The 15,175-nt window shown below is 40.1% G+C and overlaps 1 protein-coding gene across 3 annotated transcripts in view; it reads left to right on the forward strand.

The window, feature by feature from the left end:
- Positions 1–15,175, forward strand: part of ehbp1 (EH domain binding protein 1) — a 122,023-nt gene that overhangs the window by 71,958 nt on the left and 34,890 nt on the right. For 2 of the 3 annotated variants that reach the window (XM_086044938.1, XM_086044939.1), the window contains 3 exons: positions 9,454–9,604; positions 11,313–11,528; positions 13,185–13,357. In XM_086044938.1, the coding sequence (XP_085901064.1) occupies positions 9,454–9,604; positions 11,313–11,528; positions 13,185–13,357 (540 nt within the window). The remainder of the gene's footprint in view (positions 1–9,453; positions 9,605–11,312; positions 11,529–13,184; positions 13,358–15,175) is intronic. The other variant, XM_086044940.1, reaches the window with a different exon arrangement.

Genomic DNA, 15,175 nt, shown 5'->3' on the forward strand with positions numbered 1-15,175 from the left:
ATTTTGACAAGAGAAGTTCCTTCCTATCTCTTGTGTGGTGGTATCTCCAGAGCGACGTGGAGGAAGCCGTTGTATATGGTATGTCGTCAAAAAAGAGGCAACACGATGTTATTTTGCATTGTTCTACGGTTGTTGTACTGGCAAATAAAAATGAATTTTAAAAAGTCTGCAAATATAAAATGCTTGTCTAAACCGATCCATGACAAAAAAGTTGGGGGACCACTGGCTTAAAAGGTTTCAAATACTGCCACATAGACGCAAACAACACAGCCTCCATCTTGTGCTTGGTAGCTGCTGAGGAAAAAGCGGAGGCGACGACTTCGGGAGGGAGGAGGGAAGGTTCTTGTTTTGGCCACAAAAGGAATGACGGGAAAAGCAGCAGAGTCAGGTTCAGAGTGCAGCCGATGGCGGGGGAGCCGCCAGGGTCAGCGCAGCGGAGACCCCGGCGTCCCCTCCGCGGCGAGGGTGGAGGCGTGTAGGCGAGGTGGGGGTCTCACGTCGGCAAAAATCAAACGGGACCCAATTATAGGAATCTCAACGAGTCAGTGAACAGGGAAGTCTCTTACCTGGAAAACACGGAGGAATGTGTGTGTGTGTCCTCAACACATTGAACAGGTACACACACATCATCGTCATCACAGTGACAATTAACATGACTATGCCGCTGTGAAATTACTATTCTCGTCTGCTAATGAACAAGATGAGCTCAAGCGAGACAAGACGCCACGGACAAAAAGTAACTGGACATGACGCAATTTGCATAACATGAGTTCTCAAATGGTGGAACGGCAAAAAAAAAGTGCTAAATTAATTTGAGTGTAACCCAATTTTTCCTGAAAAATGGGCTTCAAAAATTAGTTTAAAACTCAAAATAAAAAGACAAAGTTAATTGGACAAATACAGTGGTACCTTGAGATATGTTTAATTCCTTCCATGATCACGCTACTAACTCAAAACAATCATATCTCAAATCATCTTTTCCATTGAAATGAATGGAAATGTCATGAAACTTTTTCAGCCTCTTTTTTGGGAGACATGTCAATTGAAGTCAATCCTTTTATTTTATGGGTAGCACACATGAGACAGCCACGTTAGCTCACCCATGACAGGTGCATTAGCACGGGGGCTGTCACTACTGAATGTTTTTTAGAATCGATTACTTAATGGTTAAAATGGTTGCCGATTAAATTGATAACCGATTAGTTGTTGATTCATTTTGACACCTCTACTGTCAGTCACACGTTTTTTAGAATCGATTACTTAATGGTTAAAATGGTTGCCGATTAAATTGATAACCGATTAGTTGTTGATTCATTTTGACACCTCTACTGTCAGTCACACGTTCCAATACACTTTTTAGGGCAGTGTAGACAAAGGGTAGAAATGGAGGTAGAGAGAAAGAAAGTGTTTGTGGGCGCACAGGGGGAGCATAGCGAGAGGAGTGGACCTGTGTGACCTTACATGAAAGCAACAGTCACTGTGGGCTACAATTAGGGATGGCAGGAGGGAGAGCATAGGTCAACAGAACCGGCACACATACCAGCAGGCGCGCGCACACACATTTTGTTTTGGAATGACAGCCACTGTATTTTTGAACATAACTGTTGTTACCAATGGCACCTTTATTCAGAATGACTAGGGATGTGATTTTGTTTGTCTGTACTCGTGTACAAATGCTCAGTTACTACTTTGGCGATATTTACCAGCCTCACATAATCTTCTTTGCTTTCAAAGTTTACTTTAAAACTACCGTAAAATAAAGGGAATTACACTTGCGCTACATTTTGAAGCCAGCTGAATTTCTCATTATTTCATATGTAAATAAGCTTTGCTATGATTTAGTCAGTGTGCTCATTCATTTGATGTGGAAAACAGCTTTCCTCTGATTGTTAGTTGTGGGCATCTTTGTGGCCGCCATGTCATTTTGTTGTTGACGGTGCACTATGAGGCAGCCACAGCGGCGTGACGTCCTGGTCTGAGGGGGACATTTTTCCTCCTTTTTTTTTTTTTGTTTGTTTTCTTTTATAAATTATAATAGAAGGTCAATATTTGTTTTAGTTGAAGGTGCACGAGTGTTGACATGTTACCTGTGCGACCCACAAAGTTTAAATGGTGTTTTCCTGTGTTTATTTCTCCTCTGCGCAACGGCGATTATCCCATCTGTTTAAAGGGCAAAGCCTTCCCATCTTGCTCACCTGTCACTGACGTGTTTATGTGCGCATCCTGTTCTACCTGTCCATCTGCGCAAGTGTTCTTTGTTAAGCACTGACACACAACACCATTGTGACACACTTTGTCTGTTTACAAAGCTAAATTGTCACATGAATACAGTTTTTGCTTCTATAGGTGTAGTTTTTTTCCGTATACAGCCTTTACCAAACTTTTTCAGACACAGTCTCCTAAGTTAACTAAGCTAGATTCTTAGCGACGACATCTTTATTTGGATTGTTAAAAAATCATCTGGGTCCCGTTGATACCTTGGTTTAAGGTTATGGTTTGATTCACGTTGGGCACAGTAAGGGAACTAAATGCTGCATATAAACGTGCTTTTAACTGTTAAAAAAAAAAAAAAAAAAAAAAAGAAGCAGTGCTGGCACTGAATTCTCCAATAAATTAAAGATTCTCAAAACAAACAAAATATTGTATGCAATAGATAAAAAAAATAGACGTGTGTAACACCTTAATTGTTTTCTTTTTAGGAAAGTGCAACGCCTTGAGTTTGTCTGCAAGTACCTGAGTAATCATGCCAAAATCAAATCCACTCATTTTTGCAGGCTTTTGCCTTTCAAAGGCTATTATTACAGTGTATGCAAACGACAAACCACACAGATTCTTTTTGACCAATGTTATGCATCCAACGGTGGAAATAATTGGATTTTGATGGCATGAGACCTTTAACGTAACTGTTCGATTTGCATTGGCTACGGTCGGAGAACAAAATGCAAACAAGAAACTGCTTATTTATAACATAGCATTCAACTTTTCTTTTTAGGAAAGTGCTTCAGCAATAGTTTGTCTTCGTTTTAGGAAGCAAAGTGCGACGGTAACATTTTGAACAGTCTTGACTAATTGTCATAAATGCACAGTAAAAACTGCAACATAGCGTCACATTTGCCTACTGCCAGCATTATCACCATTCAAATTCAACACCGATGTAGCATTTATAAACCCTCAAATGGCCAGAAATTTCCCGACTCCATTTTTGCCAAAGGGGGTGAGCAGAAAAGCGGGTGAGGGGGAGACAGAAAGGGGGAGCTTATCGTCCGCCTCCAGACGCAGTGCGCGGATCAATGGGCGCGCGAGGCGGAGCCCATGGCGATCAATGCATTTGATAAAGAATTAAAGAAGAGCCACTGTACTGTGCACCTATCAAAAGAGCCAACACATGCCTTCATTAAGATGATAGCGTATTTGTACATTAAATATAGAGCATGACAGGAAAAAAAATGTCATAAGAACAAATAATGTAATGTATTACATCAGCTGTATATAGCAGCTGGAAAACACCAGTAGCGTCATTACTTGATTTACTTTCAGTGAAGTCTCGAACACAGTCCTTTTTGCTTTTACTAACATTAAGTACCATTTTAGCATTCCTGACTGTTGTAAAAGCTAAAGTTAACCACTGTAGAGAAGATGCTTCCAGAGCAACGCCAATAAGTCCATGAAGAAGCACCCACCCAGCACCTAATGAGATCATTGGGCGGGAGAAATGAATGTCCAGTGTGAAACTTTACACCCCGGTCCCAACCTGGTGGAATACCTTCTCACACAAAATGCTGTCCCACTTATTACAGCTCTGAAACTACATCCGACGGCAGAAATTTCTAGTTTGTGTTTGTCCCACCCTTTTACGTCTATTTTTTTTTTTTTCTAAGGAAATGCTGTTTTAATTAACTCGGCAGAACATTAAGTAACATTTTAACATTCTAATTTGTCGTAGAAACTGAAGTTAACACTGTGTAATGTTGTTGGCTTAAATCAGGGGTAACCATCTCTAAATCTGAAGGGGCTGATGCCTGTCCATGTTGTCCAATAATGACTCCAGCGCCTGGTCAGATTTCGGATTCACTGCCTCATTTAATTAACTAACATTACAATTAAAAAAATATATAATTAAGGAATGGTAAAAGTTTAAAGTAAACGTCTAGCCCGGTGTCTGCAGCTGGTTCGGCTCCCGGCAAAAGTTCATCTTCTTGCCTTCCTCTTTTATCCTTGTAATACTTTTCTAATCTTGTCAGTCAATCAATCATTGTACTCTTTATGTATGCATAACTAAATGCTGTACATGCTTAATATTTAACATCAGCAAAATCAAGGTGGAAAAAAATCCCTCAACAATAAAAATTCTTCTGAAGAGCTGTAAAACGCTGTACTTTGCAGTACTGCTTCAGTGTGAGAGGCTAATTTGGGGAGAAAACCATAGAAAAACACATTTTTAGGAAGGGAGGGCCGTCGGTATCTGTGGATTCTGTCTTTTCCATGGTACTTTTTTGAATGTAACCCCTGCAAAAGTCAGGGGATTACTATGGTAGGAAATATGTCATGTTCCTTTTCTGTGCCATATATACAGAAGTTTGTCACAACAAAAAAGTCGGGAAAATGCTGGCTTTCAAAGGCAGTGAATAATGAACCAACCAATGAATCAAGAAAACGGTGCATCTCATGATTTGTTCATCATTATGTTGTTGTCAACTGTGTGTAACGTCAGCTTGTATGTGTGTGTGCGCCATGGTAGTGCGTGTGGTTGGGCGAGATAGAGACCTAAAGCACCTCTCGACCGTGAATTAGCCTGTCATGACAAATGTCTGGACCTGCATGACTGGCTGCCAGACTGGCTGGCTATCTGGGAGGTTGGCAACCCCCTTTTCCAGTTACTGATTGTGTGTGGATGTGTGGCATCGCCGCGTGCCCACGCCAGCTCTCTGTACGTAGCCAACGGTGCATGCCCTCCACACACAGAAAAAGAGCAAGCAAGGCGACAAACCTTCTGCTGTCTAAAAAAAAAAAAAAAAAGGCAAGAGAGAGAACCTCCAGAGCAGAGAGAGGCCCTCGTCCAGACGCCAAGCCCACCGAGGAGTCCTGTCTCAGTCTCGCACTCAAGCGTTTAGCCCCTCTTCCCACTGGAGGTGCCCAGCGGTCAACGACAGACATGATTGTTCTCGCTGTTGCCATTTACAAAAAGTCTCCTTTCTCCCTGTGTTTCCTTTCTTGTTGCAGCACTTCCCGCCGACCACCGGGTGTTCTCATCCTTTTTTCCGCTTTTTTTCTTACCTTCTTGATCACATCAGTCGGAGTCTGTTTGCTTTGTGCTGGAGGTTTTCTTGTACAAGTTGTTTCAGTGTATAAACGCCAAATAAACTGACATTGTTTTCTTTTTCCTATGGCTGTTAAGCTAGTCTGAAATTTGAACAAGCTAACTTCAACAGTATACTGCCCACAAGGTGGCGTTACAGCGCTACTTGATTAGCTTTCCATCTTGCGATATCTGTTTTCTGTTCAACAGAACAATCCGTTGTCACTACCTTTTAAGCTACTAGTTGGCTAACTAGTAAATGAGCTGTCTCTGGTATAGCGCTTGTCTACCTTTGGTACTCAAAGCGCTTCACGCTGTACCTCATTTACAGAGCTGGCCCCTTGACCCTTTTTTGCCGGTCTGGCCGCGACCCTCCACCCTTGACCTGAATACCCTTCCGACCGCGACCCTCCGGCCATATTCATAAACATTGTCGGCCCCCAGCTCTGTTAATTTACCTACTGATGACAGCATCGGGAGCAAATGGGGGTTCAGTATCTTGCTGAAGGATACTTCGACAAGGACACAATGGCCGGGGATCGAACCCACAATCTCTGGGTTCGGAGACGAACACTCTCACTGAGCCATTCCGCCCCTAACATCCTCCGGTAAACAGCTACAAAATTTCTGTGATCTTGATGTTGTTTTTCCTGAAATACGTAGCGTACAAGAATAAACCGCGTGCCCCTACACCTATATTATCTAAGCTCTGGTAAATTTCCATTACGTCGTGATGATAATTTTCCTCACAGTGTCGATGTTTCACCTCACTTCTACTGTCATTATTCCAACTGACATTAGAGTGCACTCCTACCTTTAGATGCTTTGTTTGCATGACAAAGACGTGTTAAAGGCGACATTGTCTTCATTGAATCAGTGTTTTCTGGAGACGTCTTACCCGAGATAACATGTTGTCCTTTACAATATAGCGTCCCGATACGTGTTCTCTTATTTTCTAATCAGTGTCTTTATAGCTGACTGAGCTCGGCCGGTGCTAGTCACATGCCTTTTTCCATAGCGTTAATCCTTGCCCCTGGACAGACACAGTCAATTTCCCCATCTTCTGTCCCCCGGAATTGCACACCAAAAAATAGAACGTGGTGTTTTTCCCATCGTGTTTGGGGCACATGAGCTATATGCTTATTGCTACACTTAAACCTGCTGGTTGTGTCTGTATCTGCAATCAGTCCATTGCCAGGAGGCCTGCCGCCTGTGACATTGCCGTTTATCATATTACACTCATAAAAGCCGCATGAAAAACATAGTCAAATGCAAGATAATTACAACAAGCGAAAGAGGGAAGTCGTTTTTGCAAGGGAATGCAAAAATGAGAAATAGAAAGACGAGTCATGTTTATTCATGAACCGGGCGTACCGCTGTTGCTTGGCTTTTGTCTCTGCTTAGGGAAGCTTTTTGCATATTAACTAAAAGTTCAGACTACGTTGTCTTCAATGGAAGTAACAAAATGGAAAATAATATAATGAAAAATGTAAAAATGTAACTGTGAAAATGTGTTATTCAGTTAAACAGAAGCAAAAGCTTGCTCATAACAAAAAGATGACCTAACATTCAGCCTTGTGGAATTCCACATTGCCCTGATTTTCGGAATGTCTAATACAACAATACAGTTATTGTTGATTGGCTTTTATGCTTATACTATAAGACTTAAAAACATGACATATAGGCTTGAGACAAATTATGTCCTGTAATTGCCTAAGGCCACTCTCACCCACATCTTTTTTTTTTTTTTCTTCAATTGAAGTAACGTAACTGACAAAAACAAACAATAATGTGCCAAGTGTGACACAGGAAATGCATTATTCCCTTTAATGTGAGCAGAAAAATGTAAATATTAAAGACTTAACTCTCAGCGTTTCGGAATGTCACCTTGCACTAATTTTCACTGTGCATATGTCACTTATTGTTTAAAACTTCTAAAACTTGTCAACAAAAAGTCAGCATACTTTTGTACAGTTTAGGTTATCAAAAAATATTCAGGAAAAATTCATAGTATCGCAGTCACATTAGCCGTTTTAGACAGGATTTTTCAGACAGGAAGTCAATTTTGTTTCAAGAAAATGACTTTTGGCCAAACAATGCAATTTATTTTTTAATGAAAAATAGTAATTATTTCAAATGAATACTGTAAAACCAGTGGAGCTTTTCAAGTGTCTAGCAAAAATGTTGCAATATTTGAAATTGAGTGTTTTTTAAGTTTCTATTTAAATCTAACACACATGCACACGCCCCTCCCCCACACACACGCATGTATACAACAAATTTTATAATATCATTCAATATTGTATTTGATTATTAAATGTATTGTCTTAATTTTATTTTGCATTTATGTATTCCTTGTAATTTATTTTTCTTTTATTGTCCTGGCAGCCACCCTCTTCCACACTGTCATTTTTTTTTTTACACTAGTGATTATCTTCTCTCACTTTTAATTATTTGTCTTTTTTCCCCCCTATTTCCCTAATGTCTGTGTATCATTATCTCTTTAAAGGTCTGTTCCCATCTCCCTTTGGGCATCCCCGTGGGCACACACACACATAAACGCACTCACAGAGTGCATTAAAGTTGCCTGCCTTGACAATGCAGCCCCATTGTCTCCGGCACCGACAATGGCTACAAACAAACAATTGACATGGAAATGGAGAGATGTAGCTCATTAGCGGGGCGCTGCTTGTTTTGTTAATGGATAAATGGGAGCTCCGCTTGAATAGGCCGGCACCTTAAAAAATGAGAGAGAGGAAAAAAAGCCTTGCTTCAATATGGAGAATCCTGATTAACAGGAAACCACAGGGAGGGAGAAGAAGTTACTAAGAGAGTAAGTAACTTCTGGAGGTTGCGGCGTTTATAGTATGTGCACTTGATGTGGGAAATGTAATGTGATAAATGTGTCGTGGTTACCTTTACACCACATTACTGCCATTTAAAAAAAAAAAAAAAACACACCATGATGTGTGCGCTGATGTGTACTTGTCGGGACAGTCATTATTTACTTGCCATTTAAGTGTTTGCTCTCACATTGTGCGTGTATGTGTGTGCGTGTGTTATCAGTTAAATCAGATTGAATCGCCGCCGAAGATGGCATTTCTGACATTAGGCCGATGACGATGGCTCAATACTGGATGTGTATTTATTGTGTGTGTTTGTGTACGCTGTGTGTTAATTTTGATTAGAGCTTCCAGTAAAGACATGGTAAATGTCCATTTTATCCGTCCCATTGAGATCAATTTGTAATGATTTGTAAAAAATGGTTGCCTTTGGGAATAAGTACAGTGGTACCTCTACTTAGGAAATTAATTGGTTCTGGAAGAAATTTCTTCGGTAGAAAATTTTGGAAGTAGAGACGCGTTTTCCATGTAAATGCCCTAATACGTTTCAAGCCCCCCAATATTCAGACACATGTTTTATAAAGCATACAAATGCATCAAAACATGTAACAAATACATGTTACAATTATATTATTGAACAATAAAGGAGAGTTGTGCATAATGTAAAAAACAGAAAAGAGTAAAGAATAAAAATGATAGTAGTTTACCTTTTAATTGCTGTCCTCATCGCTGTTTGTCCTCTTTGGTACATGTTTTCTCTCAGAAGTGGTTTTTGCCTGGCGTTTTGTAAAGAACTGATTTAATAACGTGGCGACTGTCGATACATTACGGTCATATTCTTTTCCGAGATCAACCAAACGCATCCCATCTTCATACTTTTCTATTATCTCTTGCTTTGTTTGTATGGACCAAAAAAAACGATTTTCTCCTTTTTTTCTTTTCCTCATTTGTAATTCACGTAAATCTATCGGAACGCCTCATGGCCCGAGGGGCCATCTATCAAGTATACGCAATTCAAAGTTGATAGCAATCAAATTGGATCAAATGTGACTAAAATGGCCACCTCAAACCAAAATGGCAGAATTCCTCTGTGTTTTTTTGATATGGCTTCTTGAGGCTTTTTGTGGGTCCATTCAAGAAAGGCATGCCTCTAAATTTCATTTTGCAAGAAGAAACTGGCTTCAAGGACTGAATTTTCAAAAACATTCAGCCACACAAGACATTTGGATTTCTAACCCTAAAATATACTTGCTTGCCTGATGAATTGTTAAATCTGACAGTTCGATCAAAACGCTTTGCTAATGTTTTGTGCAGGAGCGGGACGCAGAGCGGCGGCGCCAGCTACGTGAGCGAGCCAGGCAGCTGATCGCAGAGGCTCGATCCGGAGTCAAGATGTCCGACATGAGTCTGGATGTGTCGGCCGGCAGTACTTTGAAGGGCGTCAAGTTTCCTGGACTGGCTGGAGGTAGGACATGCGAGAACACATATAGGACAAGCGCACGACTACTTGCTATGCTAACACTGTAAGACCACATTGTCATTACACCCTCTCAAGGGGTTCCGCTAATCCTCAGAAAATAACAAATTGTCATTTTGTGTTGACCACGGGTCTGGATCACCCAGTAATTGTTAATCAACACAACACACTGCGACGCCAGTTTTGCCTCCCAATAGCAAACAGTCTAATAGCCGACCTGGCGGGTTTGTGAAAATCTGCCATTCACGCTCCCCGCTGCATTACATTTTCCTACAAATGATGGGGTATTATGAAAATTAAGCGTTATCAAAGCTTTTACCGTCTTCGTTTGTGTCTGACGCGTTAACGATAAGCCCTCCGTTGTTAGGGGATGTTTATGCAAGATGATGTACAGATAGATGTTTCATCAAGTGTCATTAGGATCAAGGGCGGCAGTGTATCTTTTCACAGGTTTAAATGGTATTTAGATGTTTTCACCACTGTTATCCAACCAGAGGTATGTGAGCACATTTCAGGGGGTATGTATTTCATTTTTGCCACGATCTTAGAACTTCTGGACCACCATATGTACGCGCTCTTCTTTAGGAGAAGTAAACAAAATTGGTGACGCAAATCAGGAGTAAGACAAAGTAGGGCTGTGATTGATTTATTTGCTCCTTCAGCGTCTCTGAATCGCACTAATTGTTGATCTCATTAAAAATGGAGCCAAGGAAGAAGACGAAAACGAAGGAGGACGAGGAAGAGGAGAAGTGCTGTGGGCTGCGTTACACAAGGCCTGCCGAGCAGAACGGCTAATCCTAGCCTCTCTCTCACTCTCTTACTCTCCCTCAATGCAACTCAACCTAACCCCCTCCACCCTCCATGTTTCTGCCCGCAAAGAAACTTTCCAACTCTAGCGCCTTTAATTAAGCCCCAGCCACTTGCAAGCATGCTTCACATCGCAGCTAGCAAATTAAGAAGAGGAGGGAAAAAAATTAATGGAAAATGCTATTATTGTTTGTCCCGTTTCATTGTCAGGAAGTTTCTTGTTTTATGGTGAGTCATCAAACTTTGCTGCCATGCTCCACCCATATGCAATGCCGAAATTCTTCACTCTTCACACTTCAAATCAAAATGTCAAACTTCCTGAGCCTTCTCAGGCATCGATCCTTGAGAATTTATTTTGTCTCTCTACTTGTGATGGACATGCTGATCAAAATTCATTTTGTTAAATTAATCTGGTTTTAGTGGCTGAATTTTCTAAATATTACAGTTGAAGTTTGTCTCTTATGGACAACTGTAAATGGGCTGAGGGAAAAAAAGTCTAAAAAGGTGGCTTTGAACACAAATAGCAGACCTATGTGTCTTTTTGGCGATGGCTTTTTGAGAATTCTGAGGGGCCTCTACATCTGGTTTCAGGGTCTGAATTATCCAAATATTCAATTTGATGTTTCTTTGAGGAAAGAACGAAAATTGGACAATTAACCTAAAATGGCATGCTTCAAACCAAACCAGCAGACTTTGTCTTTTCAAGCTTGGCATCTTGAGACTTTTTTTGTGGGCCTTCTCATGATAGACATTCCTACCAAATTTCATGACGCTAACGGAAGCTGGCTTCAGGGGCTACATTTTCTAAAACAAACTGTCTTTCCTTGCTATTTAATCTTTTTTTCTTCTTCATTATCTTATCGCGTCCTCTCTTACTAACAACCCACAGACATGTTGGATGATGGAGAAGAGGGTTGCCATGGCGATGATGGCCTTGATAGTAAAAAGGGTGAGGACATCGATGTGGATGGCGACTCTGTTGACAGCGCAGCCTCTACGTCTGCCTTAGCTGCTAACCCACTGGAGGCGCCTCTCCCGGCTCCATCCAGCTGCAGCCAGGGGCCTCTGGAGCTTACTAACCCCAGCTCTGAGCTAACATCCTCGGGTAAAATCGCTGGCTGTTCTGCTGCATGGCTGTCTGGTGCTACTCTTTGCAACACACTTCTTTTCCACACTCATATATTAACTTTTCTTTCAATATGTACTTTTATTTGAGGAAAATGCTTTCCAGACAAAAAAGAAAAGAAAACCAAAACCAAATCTCTGCTGACTTTTTCATGTTTTTGTCTTTTTGTCTGATGTGTGATATGTGTGAGGAGGTTCCAAAAGGACATGAAAACCAGACAGTCTTTTAAGTGCACTATCTTCACACCTTTGTTGTTGTTTTGTGCTGCTTCCTCATTGATGTCAGACACTTTAGTCGTCTTCGTATTCATGAAAGGGCCTAATAATTAAAAGTGGCAACAAAGTGATGATCAGGCTTAGTGAAGAAAAACAACATAATTATCCATAAATGATGTTGAAAAAACTTCACTTTTAACTTGCATGCTTGCAGAAATGAGAAAATATTGTTTTGAAAATGTGCCACCTCATAGACCTGTGGAAAAAAACCACAAAAATACTGTGAAAATATTACAATAATAATAAAAAGCACTACCATGAAAATGTTTGAAATACTATACATACACAAAAAATTGTGAAAGAATACTTTTGAAATACTAGATAATCTATATCTTAAATATCTAGTCATAATAATAGTAATATGGTATTTTATTTACAAGCATCTCGGAATTAAGGACACTTCAAAGATTAAAAAGATAGTCATGTAGCAGGAAAAAATATATACAATATTTATCTAAATTATTTGTACAGTTCCTTTAATTTAATCCCAAAATACAATTAAAATGATTTTTAACAGATAATTCTGTTTATTTCTATTGTGTTATAGAATTACATTTAGTTTCTTCTCCTGCTATTCCAAAAGTCTCATTTAGATAATAATACTGTCACTTTTAATCTCATCATTACTTCATTTTTACATGACTATTCAGGAATGTATGATGGTTAAATGCAGCTATAAAGTCCTGAAACTGAAAATTCATTTTCACAATGTTTGAATTTGACTGAAGCAATGTGTTGTGCAAGCAGTGTTATGAACATTCCTCCGTCAAAATGTATAAAAAAAACAGCTTCAGAATGTCAATATGGTGAAATGTAGTCTGGTGTCATGCATGCATCACGTCGGGCTTGACACACCGAAAAGGTCTCCCTGCTCGTCTTTCATGTCCCTCCACGCAGCGCTGCAACCCGGCAGGAGTGCTGTGCTCGCCACTCCTTCCCTGCAAGCTGTATCTGGCACAACTGAGGAGAAAATCACATTACAGCAACAATCAATGAAAATGGATATGGTGTCAGGGCTAGTGCCTTTGCCCAACTGAAGATCGGGGACAGGAACTATTGTGTAAATCTAGTCCCAGGGTAACTGAGCCACTGAGAACTTTTTATTTTGGGGGGGTTGAGTGGTCATTTTGTGGGAGACCGATTTGATGACGAATTATGGCTGCCGCTAATGGAAGCCACTAAACGTTTAGTGCAAAAGTGGTATAAATCCAAACAACCTTTAAAACACCCTATAACCTTTGGAATCTGATCTGGAGTACCAAGAACTGACTTTGGTGAAAAAATGGCTTGTGTATGTGTGAAGTAACAATTTATGGTCATTTTACATTTTAACTATGTATTTTCTTTGTATTTGTTTCAGGAGGAAACAGCAAGCACGTCGACCTGAAACTGAAGAAGTTGAGCGAGGTCAGACCGAGCGCCCTCACCGCCACTGCTGGCCCTTCATCCCCGTCCTCCTCTTCTTCCTCTTCTATACCCACCGCAACCTCTTCCTCCTCCGCCTCCCCGGTCAGCCCTGTAGATGGAGTGGAGGTACGTACTATGGGACATGTAACATCACAGGGGACACTATGGGAACAAATAGGACATAGTGAGACACAGTGGGGGACACTATTTGACACAATAAGGACATTATTGGACAAAGTTGGACATAACAGCGGACAAAATGGGAATCTCTTGGACAACGGACAGGATTTGGGACTCTATGGGACAAAATAGCACATTGTGAGGCATAATAGGGGCACTATTAGACATAATAGGGAACATTAATGGACGAAATTAGACCTATTGTGTTACACTGTGGGACATGTGACATAATGGGGGGGTACTATGGGACAAGATTGAACATAAGGGACATTATGCATCAAAATAGGACATGTGAGACACAATTGGGGATACTGTTGGATATTAAGTGTCAAAATGGGACATGATAGAACAGATTGTGGGAGACTGTGACAAAATGGGCTATAATAAGGGACATTATGGGACATAACGAAGTGCTTTGATAGGGGACACTATGAGTTAATGTACAAAATGGTACAATGTGGGACACTATCCGATATAAAAGGGGACATTATGGGATATCGGTGGGTACAATTGGACAAAATAAGAAATTTGAGACAATAGGGGATGCTATGGAATAAAATTAGACATAGTAGTAGGGCTGCTTGATTATGAAAAAAAATGACTGGTAATCACGATTATTTTGGTAATAATTTAAATCACGATCATTCAAACAATTATTTATTTTTTGCTACAAAGCAAGAACTGGTTTAAACATGGAAAAAAAATATTAAGATAAAATTCTTTGAAACGCTATAATAATTTAAGTTTGTTTTGGACCCAACAACATTTATTAAATCAATTATTCAAAAAAAAAAAAGTAAAGTGCAAAGGTATAAATTAAAGTATGGTTTCCTTGTATAAACAAACGAGTTAGCTTGCTATGCACTTATAAATTGCCAAAGTAGTAAACTGCTTGGAGTAAAATGCCAATTTTGACAGAATAACAGACATGCTATTCATCTATACATTTAGACCTTTGTCTGGAGCCTTTTCTGTTTTGTTTTTAAAGTAATATTTACACAGAGTAAACAAAGTTAAAGTAATTTTCTTCTGATAAATTATAAATTTAATATGCTGACTGAAAATTTGACTTCATATTATAGACTACACAAGAAATGTAACTTAAGTCACAGTAATAATGTTAAGCATGGTTTCTATTTTTGTGTCAGTAAAAGTAGTGTATATTTGCATAAGATATGTTATTTAAAATAAATACCTCGTGCCGATTGCGGACGACGCCAAATCTAAGCCAGTGTTTTCTTGCTTTGGTGTATCATAACATCATCGTAAACCAAAGGATGGTTGAATAGATTCGTTGTGTTGCCGGTGGATGCAGAGAGACAACTTTCACTTTATACTCCTTTGCTCGCCGTCTTCCACGGCAAACCCAAAATGTAACCAAATAAGCGATTTCGACTTGCCTTGCTTGTTTACAAGTCGTTCCTGTGGCGGGTCTTGTGCCATCTTCAGGTCTGTTACTCTGTTAAAACGTTGATTAGGAGCGTGTGCAGTGTGACTTGCGGGCTGGCTGGCTAGCTTGCTAGCTAGCTAGCTTGGAGAGGGCGGCGCGGCAGAGTAACTCGTGTGCGCATGCCTCAAAACAACTCAAAATTTGTATTGATAATCGTTTTTTTTACAATTACGCCAATTTTGTAATCGTGGAGTGTAATAATCGAAATTGTAATTGAATTTCGATTAATTGCACAGCCCTACATAGTAGGGAACACTATGGGCCGAATTGGGAATATACACACCTGTAAGATTCTTCAAAAGTGCCATCGATCA

Source organism: Filicampus tigris, chromosome 11, assembly GCF_054856515.1.
Source record: "Filicampus tigris isolate MCC_2025a chromosome 11, RoL_Ftig_1.0, whole genome shotgun sequence".
In the NCBI taxonomy this organism is placed as follows: Eukaryota; Metazoa; Chordata; class Actinopteri; order Syngnathiformes; family Syngnathidae; genus Filicampus; species Filicampus tigris.